This window comes from Pholis gunnellus (genome assembly GCF_910591455.1).
Source record: "Pholis gunnellus genome assembly, chromosome: 5".
Lineage (NCBI taxonomy): Eukaryota > Metazoa > Chordata > Actinopteri > Perciformes > Pholidae > Pholis > Pholis gunnellus.
This window is the reverse complement of record NC_136531.1, coordinates 16436191-16451674: the sequence shown is the minus strand read 5'-3', so window position 1 is coordinate 16451674 and position 15484 is coordinate 16436191. Positions and strand designations below refer to the sequence as shown.

At 43.5% G+C, this 15484-nt stretch overlaps 1 protein-coding gene across 1 annotated transcript; it reads left to right on the top strand.

The window, feature by feature from the left end:
- Positions 1-313: 313 nt before the first annotated feature.
- aspscr1 (ASPSCR1 tether for SLC2A4, UBX domain containing) lies at positions 314-15223 on the top strand. The gene is made up of 17 exons (XM_079158798.1): positions 314-411; positions 642-697; positions 1263-1377; positions 2912-3012; positions 4515-4572; positions 4674-4747; positions 4834-5407; positions 5796-5855; positions 6098-6237; positions 7007-7088; positions 7187-7253; positions 7581-7643; positions 8483-8535; positions 11689-11740; positions 11877-11946; positions 12397-12575; positions 14850-15223. Exons 1-17 carry the CDS (start codon positions 322-324, stop codon positions 14858-14860), a joined length of 1845 nt encoding a protein of 614 aa, XP_079014924.1. The 5' UTR covers positions 314-321; the 3' UTR covers positions 14861-15223.
- Positions 15224-15484: the final 261 nt, after the last annotated feature.

Sequence of the window (15484 nt, the reverse complement as noted above, 5' to 3'; positions counted from 1 at the left end):
CATCATTATATGTTTCTCTTCTCATTCAAGTTTACTTTTTACAGTTTGTCAGTTTGTCAACTGTCTGCATATATGTGTGTGTGTGCTATATATTAAAAGCTACATTGATAACAGATGTATGATTTATTGTATCACTGTATGGTTCTGAAGTAAAGCATGATCTACATTTGTGGCTTATGTGGAATTTATTTCATATTTTGAAATATATTGCAGAATATGTCAGTTGTCAAACATCAATTCTCATTCCATTCCCTAGAAATAAAAGCCGGTAATGTGTCAATAAAGTTTATTCAAATAAACACCGCGGCGTCACGACACACAATGGCAGCCAGTGGTACAGCTGTGACGGTTCTCACTCCTAATGGGAGAAGACAGGCAGTTAAAGTGTCCTCAAACACACCGCTATTACAGGTAACGTGTGTATTAAGGGCGAGTTTCATGACATGGACGGTTTGTTGTATTCTGTGCTTTTGTCTTCGAACCAGAGCAACTATTTCGACTCCTGTTAGCTTGTTTGGCTAACAGTAGTTGGCTAACACTCGTTAGCCAGTGACAGCTCAGTTTCTGTTTTTGTGCGGATGAAAGTAAATGATTTGCTTCTTAGGTGGCAACTTTCCTGAGTTTATATTTGACATCTTCAGGTGCTGGAGGACGTCTGCAAAAAACACGGATTCAACCCCGACGAACACGGTTTGAAGTGAGTATCAGTTGGTTGATGCTAGCTGTCTCAGTACTGACGTTTAAGCTAAATTAGATTCCTAACCTGAGCCCAGACTGCATCTCAGTAAAGCCCGACACGTAATTGAGCCACGTGTGTGCACTGAATTGGGTGTAAGCATGTGAAGTATATTGTGTGACTTTACATGGCTGCTGATATTAGACACGTTGAAACATTATTGTAAGTAGCAGGGCTCTGTCCCCACTGGATTTGACTTATTAGTTAGAAAAACATGTAATATTATTTTTACATTCATTTATATTATGTTGGGACAATAACATATACTCGTATATGATTTGTACAACTGAGATAAAAAAAGGATTTAATCTTCAGTTGAGCAAAAGAAAGAAATCAAGATAACGGTTGTTACTTTAGTTGCATTGATGTAATTTACCACAGGAATCATCGTTTCCCTCTAGTCTTATTTCTAATCATAGGAGAACCTTAAAGGATAGATCTTTCATCAAACGTAATGGTGCTCGGTAGTTTTTGTTTTTGTCCCGTTATCCTCACCCGCCTCTCTTCTGTCATCGACCTTTGACAGGTTTCAGAGGACTGCTGTTGACCTTACGCTGCCATGGAGGTTTGCCAACCTGCCCAACAATGCCAAACTGGAAATGGTGACAAGTTCAAGGAAACAGGCTGTAGCTGACAGCCAGGTTAGTTTAGAAAAAGTGCAAGTCTGAGGGTGGTGTCAGACCACATAGTAAAGACACATGATAGCAGTCATATGAGTGTGTGAGTACAATATGTAAGGGCACACATTGATATTGTCTGCCAGTTGGTATCACCAGTAGCACTAGAGTTACAACAGTAACTCTGTTCTCAGGCCTGACTTAGTGAAACTGAAAGCTTAGCACATAACTATCGTTTTTAAACGTGTGGATTTTACATTTTGTTTGTTTCTATTTCAGTTGGTTAGACGTCTAATCGGTCGTTTTTGTTCGGTACACAGGCATGTAGCTCATTGCAGTCCTGTGACGGCCACAGACACCGGATACCAACTCTACCTCTTTAAACGCTCGTTTTTATGCTTTTGTTCTCGTAGAAACGTATGAGCACACATCTGGTCAACACAAGATTTAAAGTGGTGCTTTTGTGTGATTCTTTGTGGTGAATCAACTAATCAATTGGTCGACAAAATCGTATCGAATTTTGTTGATTGAGGACAAACTTAATATCGTCACACAACCATATCAACCTATTGATTATTTGTCTCACCCAAAAATCATGTTTGGGGAGAAATGTTGGTTGCAATATCGGTATGATTTTGGTGTTTCTGTCAGCTGTGTGTGTGTGTGGGCTCGACAGTACCTGGATGCTCATACGTTGCTCGTCTGTGTTCCTGCCTTCACTCTGATCTGAATCCAGATAAAAACACTTTGTTGTAGCTGAGCTGTAGTTTCCTATGACATCATGAGTAAAATCCCGGCTGGGTTTGATCTGTTGTTCTTGTTCATTTGATGGATGGTTGACTGTTGATACCTCACAGATTTGATATGCACCTACACACTGACTCGTTTACCGCCCAACATTCACCTCCGCCAGACTGGTGTGTGAGAGGCTTTTGTGTTTAGCGGTTGACGGCCAGAGAGCTCTTTTCATCTCTCCCGGTGTGCCGATGTGCAGCGTGCTTTCTGCGCCGGACGACGCGGTTGTTGAGTAAACATAAACAACTCGTAGAATGACTTCAGAGAGAGAAAGAACAACAGAGACTCGCACTGATGCCTGGTGTTACTCACTTCCTGACTGAGGTAGGCCCACATGTGCAGCTTAATCAGATTTGATCATCAAAGAATTCTCTTCCTGCAAAATGGCTCAAGACTGCCGAGCCAAGAACTTACAAATGGCCACCGAGAGAGATTTTTAAACTTAATATAGTGAGTTTCCTTAAACATGAACGGTGAAGATGCACTTCACATCCACCTGTTTTTCATTTTTTTAAAGGCAGGTAAAATTGTTAAACTTTTTATGAGCTCTTATCATAATAAATGCAAAAACTACCACAAAAAACGACCCTTTCAGTTATCTCACAGCCGGCTACAGCACCTGTATACTGTGTGATGTGGACGCATTGTTGATCATTTTGACCTGATGTTGATTCCTGCTTCATGGACGCTGGTTTATATGTGAAGTGTGTTTATGGCGTTTGAACTGAAGTTGTGTGTGTGACTGTGCTTTCATATCCCTCAGGTGCGGATTGCACTGCAGATGGAGGACGGCTCTCGGCTCCAGGGTTCCTTCTCCTGTGGACAGAGTTTGTGGGAACTGCTCACACATTTTCCCCAGATCAGGTGTGTGTGTCTGTGTGTGTGTGTGTGTGTGTGAGCATTTACGCATGTGTACAGTTGTGTGTGTGTACTGTTGAACATCTTTCTTTGTGAGGACCAAACTGAAAACCAGCAGGGCTTCACAGGTTCTTCACAGGGCCGTTCGAGGGTTAAGAATTGGTTTTAGGGTTGAGGTTAGAATTAAGTTGGGGTAATACAATTAGTTAGGAGTTGCAAAGTGTATTTCCTCGTTCTGTATTCCCATTTCAGATGTTTCATTAAACAATATCCTCAGTGTTGGTTAACGTAGACACACAGGACTCTCCTGTATACTGTTGGTCATTAGTTTAAATGATCCTTTATTTTAATTGGCAACAAAACGCAGCACCATAGTTTCTGATGTCATTCAAAGTTGAACCATAATTCAATCAATAGTGAATTTGTTTAACCTGCAGATTGTGACATTTTCTCAATGCTGTGATCGTTTGCTGCAGCACGCTGTTTATTTCCTGCTCTGTGATTGGATGTTTCTGAACCAACATGCAGCTTTGGAGACGCAGTGAACTACTTATCTCATGGATCTGTGTTTACACGCTTCTACATTAAACCTTTAAAATCAAAGAACCAAACATCTTATATGATGCAACTGACATCGTCTCTGGAAAGATTAAAGGGACTGTTACTTCCAGAATCAGGGATGAAATACTTTCTCACATTTTGCAACTCTATTCAATATTAATCATTATTATTATTATTATATTAATATTTTTATCATTTAGCAACTTTCAGATTAATTAATAGATTAATGATGCTTAGCAAGCTGTAATTAAAAAAACTAAACTTAAAAACTAACATTATTTTAAACAAGTTTGGTCACTGGTGATGCATAACAGAGGAACACAGTGTTTAATTATTTTATGATTTCATGAGCATATATTTCTCACATTTCACTATATATTGACAGCACTGGTACGGTGGTTGAGATGGTCCTCACAAGTATGGACGTTTGTGTTTTGCCTTTACGATCCATTTGTCTGCAAAATGAAGGTGTTATTGTGTTAGATAACATCCCTTAGTCTTAAAACCACACAGACACACACACGCATGCAGCTGTTACTCAGCAGCAGTTCCAGCTGTGCGGTCCCAGGTGCTCGTGCATCCGTCCAGCCCTCATCTCATCTCTATTAAATGACGTCGCTCCAGATACTGATCCTTCTCCAGGGAAGTTACGCTTCCATGAAACGAGTATTAGCTCCACATCGGCGTAAACAGCTCTGAAACTGAGCTTTTCAGATCTGTGGAGAACAATAGTAAAACATTTATGGTTCAATTAGTTTCTACATGGGAATGTGCTCACATGGTTTACACATGCAGACGTGCCACTGCTTCCAATGAGGTATCATTTTAAAATCACAGGGCTGAGGCGAAGCCACTTTTGTGTTTAGTTACGTTGCTTTTTAAAGCAAACAAAAATCAGTCGCCCTTAACTTTAATCTGTTTTTCTTATTGTTTCCACCTGATTCCAGTGTGTCCGATTTGTCAGAGTCAGGATCCACTCCTGTTTGTGTTTACATGAGAGACGAGGTATGCAATGTTCCTTTTAACTCCATTTTTCAAGAAAATAAAGTGACTTTTATTGGTACTAAGGTGTGTGTGCGTGTGTGTGTGTGTGTGCGCGTGTGCAGGTGAGTGGTGAAGAAGCACTCAAGAAGGCCACTCTGAGGTCTCTGGGTCTTACAGGAGGAAATGCTATTGTCAGGTAGGTTGCTTGTGTATAAACAACATTCTGCACACACTCATTTTAACTTGAGACTTCATGAGAAAGCTGTTGTTTATTTATTTCAGGTTTTTACTCAAAAAGAGCAAAGCACCGGGACAGGAAGATGGAGAAGAAGCCACTGAAACAGCTGCTGTGCCGACCACACCTTTTGCCAAGGAAACCAGACCGATCCCGCCCCCTCAGCGCGATCCTGCTCCCTCAACAACAGATGTGACTAATAATAATTCAGGCCCCCACCGGCGAATCGAAGCCCACGTTGCTCCATCCCCCGCTGCTCCATCCCCCGCCCCCGCCACCGCCACATGCAGCAAACTTCCCGTTCAACAGGAAGAGGTTGCAAACTCCCAGGATGCAGTGCGGCCAAAGAGTCCTCCCGTCGGGAGAGGAATGCCAGAGGAGGATGGCGAGGAAGCAGGGCCCTCAGGACTGAGCTCTCACCCGTCTTCTTCCTTCTCGGCTCCCTCGGCTCCTTTCGTTCCCTTCTCTGGAGGCGGTCAGCGCCTTGGGGGTCCACGTGGAAGTGCAGTGGGACGCTCGCTATCTTCATCCTCGCCAGCCTCGTCTCTGTCGGCTCCGATTGCAGCAGCAGAATCACCAAAAGCCAAGAAAGCAAAGTCCAGCCATGGTTCTAGCACCAAGGTGAGTCATACGAGTCCTGATATTTTATGTTAGGATTAATACAAATAAAAAAGATCATCAAAGATAAATCCTCATAAGCATAGTTTGACACTGTGGTTATGTGGTATGCCTCAACCATTAGGGTGCCAGGTACCATATGATGCTTTCTTACTACTTTTGAGGTCAACTAGTGTTTCTAGTGACGACATCTTTATGCCAGCTTCAAACAGTCTTATCAAGTCATTGTTTTCTTACCTCATTCGCAGATTTAGTTTTATTTGATACAAGCAAATCACACATTAATTCTCCTTGAGTTTAAAGGTTATTTATCGACCCAGAAACGGGTGGATGAACGATCTCTCCACAAGTAATCGAGTAAAACTGGTGGCCTCTTCTGTTCCTCTCACAGTGTCAAACCACCGCCGACCAGCCGGACGAGGACATGGATCAAGGCGAGGAGTTCTTGGAGGTAAAACCATTTACAGTATTTCCTGTCAGAAACTCCTGTTACCCGTCTCTTTCAGCTCTCCTTGTTGTGTGTGTTCCATCTTGAATGAGCATCATTTTCATAACAGATAAATGACTTCCCGTGGTTTTTCGTCTGCAACTGCCTTTGCTTCAAGTTTGAAAACCTCTGCTTTAGTAGAAACCATCAGTGTGGACATCTTTTAAGTCTCCTATCCTTTCTCCTCCCTCGCTCCCTTTCCTCAGCCCGTAGAGAGGGAGCCTCTCATCTACCACCTGGACGCCATGTCCCGTCACTCCGAGGGCCACAGAGATCCGCCGGACGAGTTCTTTGAAGTGACGATGGATGATGTGCGTAAGCGCTTCGCCCAGCTGAAGAGCGAGAGGTGGGAGAAGGAAGTGGATGGAAGCGCTTGTGTGATATTTAGTATAAATACCTTGTTGCTGCAGAAACGCGTCTGGATCAGATGTGTTTGTGACAGATAATTAGTCCGTTTGGCTTTCGGTCCTGCGGTGTTTTTGTTGATGTACAACCCTTAATTGCAGAATACCATAGCAGTGATGAGAGGCCATAGACGGGCATCGCTGCGTGCGTTTTGAAGTTTGTTTGTTTTTTATTTATTGTGAGTTTGAAGTTTAACATTTTCTCTTTTTATTTATGAGCGCGTCTTCAAAACAGATGCGGAGAAGTTTACGCTGTGCTCTCTGAATGTTGCCCCGCCAGACTACAGCTGCGGAGACATTGTGTGTGTTTGCAAACGTTTACTCATTTACAACGCACCGCGCACACTACAAAAGCTTCTAAATGCGGCACACGGGCAGCAATTAGTAAAGCCTGTTTTGTGTAGACGTTTATCCTCCAGCCATCGGCCAAACACCGTCAGGTTGAGACCTCACCGCGCACATCCTTTAATCTCCGTCTACACCGACTTAGCTGGCTGCCTCATGGCTACGCTACTACTGTGTCGATGACTGCAATTACCAAAGGGGGGAATTAAGCCGACCACAGCAATTCGTCTCTGCCTCTGTCACGCACACACGGCCACACACGAGTAAGGGTAGAAGACGAAACATCGTTCCCGTTGTCGATTCCACTGTTTGCTTCTTATTTCACAGCGCTTTTCCTTACACGTGCGTCTGTCTGTTTCTCCCCAGGAGGCTGATGGAGGAGGCTCCGCTGATGACTAAGTCTCTGAGAGAAGCGCAGATGAAGGAGAAGATGGAAAGATATCCTAAAGTACAGACAAATAATCACTATCCTGTTGTTAAATGGCCGTGTTTGTGAGAAATATACAGACTTTGTATAACCCGCTGCCGCTGTGTGTGTCTCTCCAGGTGGTCCTGAGGGTCCAGTTTCCAGACAGACATGTTCTACAAGGCTTCTTCAGGCCTCTGGAGACAGGTGTGTGTGTATATATGTGTGTGTGTGTGTGTGTGTGTGTGTGTGTGTGTGTGTGTGGAGAGTGTTCATTTCAGCTGGCTAGCCACAGGTATGGCTGCAATGTTGGCGCTACTTGCGGCTCCCTCACCACATTTATGACTATAGCCACACCAGAGTGACAGAGAGACAGAAATAATGAGACAGGTCTGTAATTCCAGGGATTAAATCCACCTCAGCCCCAACAGCAACACGACAACCAACACAACAACAAATCTGAGGGGAATTCCATCTGAAAAGTGACGGAGGAAGGCTTTTGCTCATGATTAAGTGTGTTTGTTTTGTGTCCAGTTGGTGCTGTGAGGCATTTTGTGAGGAGTCACTTGGAGGATCCTCAGCTCAGTTTCTACTTGTGTAAGTCTCATTTTACTTTCCCACTAATTAATCACAACATATAAAGCCACCATTGGCACTCATTTCTATCAGCTGGGACATTAATCCCAGTAACGCCTGACACAAACAAAACAAACAAATATCGTCGATACATCGTCCAGCTGATTGTCTCCACTCATCAAGTAACTGCTGAGATCTGAAAACAACTCGGAGAAAGTAGTTCTGATTTAAGTCCAACGGGGCAAGAAACCGGAGAATCATAAAGGTTGTGAACAAGCCCAAAGATTAGTCCGATTATCGAAACCACATTCTCCCTTTAAGCCCGTCCGATCGTCTGACTGCTCCAGTTTCTTGCTCCTTCTCTTTAATGATCGCGTTGCATTCCCAAAATATAATTGGTGACAAAACTGGTGCCAAAACTACGAATAAAAGGATCCAATTTGTATTAAACTGGAATTATCTTTTTTAAAACAAATTCTTAATGGTTCATTTATCAGCTTTTCTCAGTTTAATTGTCAAATATAAATTTAAATACAGCCGGTGCCTCCTCGTACATTAGAGGTATCTAATCAAACTGTAACTGTGCGCAGAGGGGACACGCATTTCTGTCTAGACTTGATCTACTTGTGTGCATGAAAATGTTAGTGTTTCCACCAACTTGCTCTTATTCATACTTCCCCGAAAAGCTGTGAAATGAATTTAGCCGTCCTCGTGTACAGTTTGCAGGTTAACAAATAGTCTGTCTGCGAACATCGCTCTCATGATTTATTAAATTCACTTGCTCAGTTTAACTTTCAAGATTTGAGTGATGTTCCCTCTTTCTAATTTTTACCTTTTTTGTTTTTGGTGGAAACTTTCAGTCATCACCCCCCCAAAAACCATCCTGGACGACCCCTCAGATACACTGTTTCAGGTAAGTCTTTAGGCAACGCTTTCTTCTCACCACAATAATAAACGGAGGGATTTGACTTAAACAAAACAATAACTACAGAAACTCTGACTTCCCATCTCTGAAAATCTCCACACACGCACACGCACACGCACACACACACAGACTGTAAAATGTATCGAGTGGTCCCTCTCTCCTCTTCAAAGCCCCAACACATTCCCGTTCTCCCCCTCCTCTCTCGCTGCTACACTCTCACACTTGTCCCCCCCCCCTCCCCTCCCCATTCTCCACTGTCCTTGACCCCAGCTGGGCTTGATTTTTCCCAGACTGGCACATGGGGTTAATACAGGCCTCGCTTTGATCTAGACACACACACACACACACACACACACACACACACACACACACACACACACACACACACACACACACACACACACACACACACACACACACACACACACACACACACACACACACACACACACACACACACACACACACACACACACACACACACACACACACACACACACACACACACACACACACACACACACACACACACACACACACACACACACACACACACACACACACACACACAGAATTGGGCAGCCTTGCTGCTTTGTTGCCTCTGAGTTCAGAGCTATTCCAATAATGAAAGAGAAACAAATACAAAACAAGAAGTTGTTCTCTTGTACGGTTCATCAGTCTGAACCCAGGCGCCCTCGTAGACTCTCCTTGTTCTTTTATTTTTAGAAGCATATTATTTTAGAACAAATACAACATTTTCCTCATCGGTGCCTCCTGGTTTTTATTCTGACACTTTGAATCAACCAAAAGTAGACGAAAGAAGAAGAAGAAGGGGAGGAACGAAGGGGAGGAAGAGAAAGTTGTTTGAAGTGATATCACACGCTGTGATCGTGTTCAGCTCCTCAGAGGGACTGGTACAAAAGATAACGATCCTCAAAAGTACACTTTAAAGTGTGTGTGTGTGTGTGTGTGTGTGTGTGTGATGGAAGCCCTTTTGGTGCCATGATCCCTCTGAATCAAATTCTGATGTTCTGATGCAAGTCGCCCGTCTCTCTTTGTTTTTTCTTGTTTTGTGTCCCTTCCTGAACTCTCCCTGTTTATCACTACACGTCCCTCTCATGTACCCCAACTCCAGCTTCCACACACACACACACACACACACACACACACACACACACACACACACACACACACACACACACACACACACACACACACACACACACACTCGTCCACCACCACTACTGTCCCTCTCTCCGACCCTTTCTTGTGCCTCACCCCCATGTCTCTATCCATTAGGGTCTTAAAAGCGTTTAAAGCGCACAAAAAAACCTTTAATCTCCTTGGTTTCATGTCTCACACACACACACACACACACTCTGTCTGGCTCTGCTTCCCTGTCTATACATCAATCGTTGACACACACAAGGAATCTTTTTTTTTTTTTTATCATGTCACACAGACATGAGTGCACACGCATATGTCTCTTCCTCACACACAAAGACACACACTTTAATCACTTTGTGTCATGTCAGGAAAGGAATGTTTCCCAACCCAGAAGCCCTTTGATACCAGGCATCCCCTCCCTCATCCGTCTCTCCCTCTGTCTTCCATCAGGATCCGTTCTGCCTCCCTCCCTCCATTCCTCTCTTAAATGTGTTTTTTTTTTTTTTTTACACTGTCCCTCTCACACAAACACACACACACACACACACACGGGTCTTGTCCCATTGCCCTGGAAGTGCCAGAGGAGCAGGAATGCCCGATGTTTCACTGCAACACATTGTTTCCTGCTCACAGAGCTGTGATAATAGCAATTAGGCGCGAGGGTCCCAATTTAGCAAACCAGCTAGGGAGGGGGGGCAGAAAGTGAGAGGACAGTGAGGAGACAAGTTGTAGTGGAGTGACAGCCACGCTACGCTCGCTTTTGACACTGCTGATTTTGAAACAGTGAAAGGTTTAGTGTTAGTCTGTATATTGACTGCTCGCTGAGCCACGCCCTCCTCGGTTATAGGTGCTGCACAATTTCATCCTCTTCTGCTCACAATGCACACATGAGGAGAACATGAGACACAGGAGGGCTGGGATGAGGTCGTCAATAAACGCAGGTCGAGTTCATGACTCGGGTTTACATGCAGATGCCTCTTAACATTGGAACAAGAAGGAGACGTAAGGAAAACGGTAAAAAGCATTCAACAGTGCGTGTTTCCGTGAAAGATATGATTCCATGTATTCCTGTATTTTCTACCCTCGTCTTTCTGTGCTTCAAGGGTCGAAGCTGTGATGAAGATACATAAACCTTCACTGGTTTTAAAATGATTCCTCTCAAGATTGATAAAGCACTACTACAACTTACTGCTTATATCCTTAGTATGAAGAATGAAGTTGTCTTTTTTTGGTTTATATTTAAAGGTGCCAAGTTCGACTTTCAGAGCATTAATATTTAATGTGTTGGTTTATTTGATAAGGGAGAGAGCACGTTAATGAAAACAGAGTACATACATGTACATATAGCAGCAAACAGCCTACTTCATAAAACACAATGACATTATTCCTCTTAGTTGTGTTAGAGGATCCATTAGCTGCTCATGGTGTTTGTCTTTCGTGTAAAGTTGAGGTTTGTCTCAGCTGTTGGTCATTTTAACAAGTACGTCATTAATCCTTAAAAACAACTCGACTTTGTTCTTCTGCTTACGTGCTCTCCTGTGTTGCGCATGCGAAGAGGACTGTTTATCTTTTACTAGTCTTGTTTGTCTCGTTCCCTGTTAGTCACAGACGTGTGCCCTGCTTGCCTGTCTGTCTGCGTTTCTACCTCATAATTGTACGCTTGGTGATGTATCTGCCTGCAAAAGGTCCATTATCACCATTAAGATGTTCACCGGAGAGGAGCGTTGTGCTTCAGGGGTGAGAGTGTTTTCTCTAACCATTTGATTGTTGCTCATTTTGTGGTTTGCTTCAAAGAACCTCGGGTACCGGTTCAGATCCCCGAGCAATCAATCATCTTCAAAAATGAACTTGACTCTGGCTCGGCTGTGTTGGCGGCGCTCGGTTTGCCGTTTTTGTTTTGATTTTTCCGTGTTTTTGCAGAGATTGACTCGATGAACTGTTGACGTCTTCTGTTCCCTTTTCCTCCGTCTGCAGGCCGACCTGTTTCCTGGTGCTCTGGTGTACTTTGGATCCGACGTTGGGACAGGTTTTTATCTTTTTGCTTCTTTTCTTTCATATGCAGATTCTGAATTAGATACTGGTGCATTACTGAGGAATGTAATATAGCAAAACAATAGTTTACTGTGTGTGTGTGTGTGTGTGTGTGTGTGTCTCCTACCTAGATTTTTACATGAAGAGGGACCTGCTTGAATCCTCTGTCTCGGCCTTGCAAGCAAATGAGTCCATTGCAAGGTATGTGTTCACTTGTGCGCGTGTGTGTCTGCATTATGGTGTGTATATGTGCACTTGTATCCCGCGGCAACCAGCCTATTTTCCTGTCACAAAGCTGTCATCATTGGAATCCCTTTGAGGTTCGGCCTAAACAGCAGGTGCCCCCGTGCGCCCTCATTTCCTCCACACACGCACACACATAAACGTACACATAAAACCATTTTCCAGTCCTGCTAAAGATAGAGCCCGTTCCCCCCCCCCCCCACCTGTTGTCCTCTTGCTTGTTTAACGAGGTCATCACTCCTCTGTTTTAGATCTTGATCTCACCCAGTTATTTAACTTAACTTTAGCTCCTCATGCAAAAACAATGATGCTTTAAATAGATACAGGAGCTCTTAAAGAAAACAATAAATGCTTTGCATTTTTCCCAGACATACGAACACATTTTAACCTTTTTAAAACCCCCCTCAGCTGCATGCTCCGGTCCCCGACACCTTCCTCCAGCTCTGAGGAGCCGCTGCCTCCTCCAGAGCCAAGGGAGGACCCCAGCGGGTCCACACAGGATGAGGGAGGCCCTCCTGCACACACCCAGGCTGCCAAACCGACCAGATCTGACCCGGGAAAGGTGCCCAAGTGGCTCAAGCTTCCAGGTGAGGACGGGGCAGAATGTAGAGCATGCGGCCAAACACTCACATATTTCGGTCACTTTCACACCTGCAGGTTGGTTCATTTGGTTCAGACCAAGAGAAAAATATATGCACTGTTGCCTTTAAGTTCTGGCCTTTTTAAAAAAAATGTTCAGAAACAAACCAACAGCTGTAAATAAAGTCGTACGGACTGACCAGTAACACATTGATCTGACAGCTAAAGTGACTGTTGTCCTGCATCGTCAGCACTGCATGGACCCATGTGGTGACTTACGAACACTCTTCTGTCCTGATTTCATCTGGCTGTCTTCTTGAGCTTCTCATCATGAAATTGGTCACACTTGGCTGTTTGGCAGATGATGGGGTTCAATGATCCCGTTCTGCACTTCACATGGGAGATGTTTTCGCTTGTCAGGAATTTATTTCCTTCGTGGCAGCAAAACATGTTGCACAAGCCATCAGAAACTCCTAGTAGTCAAACTGGGCTTCATAAACACTTACAGGGCTGACTTACTGAAACCAATGAACAGACATTAAAACGTGTTAGCCTAGCAACACTTTATGCTACAAACAACCCATAATGCAACATACTCTGTGTTACACCGGATCTCTATTCAAAAAGAACATCTGGTGTCGTGAATACATAGTTTTTTAGCCCTCAAATATAATAAGACGTCAGCTTTTTCAAACATAATTTCCAGGCCCAAAAATCTCATATTCAGGCCAACACAGTATCTTATTTCAATCACTCCCCGAACAGCTCATGATCAAAAGTTTGCTTTAAAGGTGCAGTGTGTAGGATTCATCTAGTGGTGAGGTTGCAGACTTGCAACCAACTAAAACTTCTCCCATGTGCGAACCGTGCAGGAGAGCTACGGTGGCTGACCGTACACTGGCCAGTGTTTGGTTTGTCCCTTTGGAGCCACCGTAGAAACATGGCGGACTCTGTGAAGAGGAACCGCTCTGTATGTAGATCTCAACAACTCATTCTAAGGAAACGAAAACAACAGTTCTTATTTTCAGGTGATTATATTTAAAAAGACAACTTTTTGATATTATTTTACATATTTGCCAGTAAATCCCCCTAAATGCTACACACTGTTGCTTTTAATGGTAGCTTCTCTTTACGGTCACAAAATCTGGTCTGCGTTGCTTTTACACAACAAACCACACCAGAGTCCAGTTGGAGGACCCACCTTCTCAGGCGGTCTTGTTCCGGTTGTTTTGTCCACACCGGAGTTCAATTGACACCTTTCACACCAGCCCATGCCAAGCTCCCTCACACACCCGAAACAGAAACCAGTATTTCACCGCTCAGAGATCTCGTCCTTTCCTTTTTGTGTGATGTGGCCCCCTCCTGCTGGCCCCTGTGGTCCGTCCAGTCACAGCGCTTCTCTGTTGTTGTATTGTGGTGTTTCTGGTGGTCACTGCATTGATGTTTTTTGTGTTTAGAATAATTCTCCCTTTTCTCTGTCTTGTTTGTGTTTTTGTGCGCATTTTATTGTCTGTCTGTGCGTCTGTGCGTCTGTGCGTCTGTGCGTCTGTGCGTGCCGTAGAGTACAGAGGGCACTTAAACACACGCACTGAGCCTGTTTGTCGGTCACTGAATATGTGCATAGTTTAACCTGTCTCATTTATTAGAGATCATAAAATGCCAGATTGTCGGCAGGAATTGAGATTAAAGGCAACGCACTTCCTGTCTTCAGCCGTCTGGTGACTTTCTGGCTATAAAAGCTTTCTGCTCCGTCCTGCATCATGTGTTGATGCCGTGTCCTCAGGAGTTTTTACAGAGTTACTACAGGTCACATATTGCAATGCAGATTCTGTGTTTAATATTCAGTAGTGTTTTTATATTTCTTCCTGTCAAATGAACACGTATTTAAGGGAATATATTTGACATTTGGGTAAATACACGTATTTTCTTTCTTGACATGAGTCATGAAAAGGTTGTCGCCTCCTGTCTTTATGCTCAATATCAAGGTACAGCTGTGAAACGGGTAGCTCAGCTCAGCATACAGACTGGAGACAGGAGGAACAGCTGGCCTAGCTCTGTCCAAAGTACGGCTGTCCTCGATCAAATAGTGACTCGTTTTGTCCACTAACAGTCGATTTAATCGACAGAATCCCACAGAAGCACCATTTTAAATCTTGTTTGCCAGAGATGTGCTCCAGCATTAAGACTTTCTGATATTTCAAAATGAACACCAATGCTAAAACAAACTTACTTGTTCTTCAGAGCTATTAACTACCATCTGCTGTTTTTTTTCTCCCCTACAGGTAAGAAATAAGACTGCTGCCGTGTGTTGCTGGGAAGACTTCACCACAGACGTCTGAGAAGCTGCTTGAAGACTGAGCAGAGCACTTAAACCGTTGCTGCGCTTTGATAAAGGCTCAACTTTGTGGCAGCAGCGGACTAACGCCATCATGGAAGAAGCTTTTGCACTTGACTAGGTTTTGAAAAGATCAAAATAATGAGGCAGATGAGCGAATATAGGGAATATAAGATTGGAGGATTGTTGTGTTTCATTCCGGTTGATCTCTTGGAGGAGAGAGTGTTCAAGATGCTGCTTTTCTTCAGCAGGTGAAGATGTAAAGTGAATAAAGATGGTTGTACTAAAACTGTCTTGTCTTGTATTAAAGTTCAAATTACACATCATTGCTCTTGTCCAGTTAATTCAAACACTAAGAGCCAACTTTAAACAAACAGCACCGTTTGTAATTATCTTGGCCACCCTTAACGGTTTTCATCAGGTTCAATGGGACTTTTCTCTATTAATGACTTTACATAACTAATTCTCAATCCATAGATTATATTTATAGCATGGTTTTAATTTGTTCTGTAAGTGAAAACAAATATTCATTCAAAGCTAACTAGCTTAGCAAGTTTGTAGAAACCGCCATCTCAGCTGTAC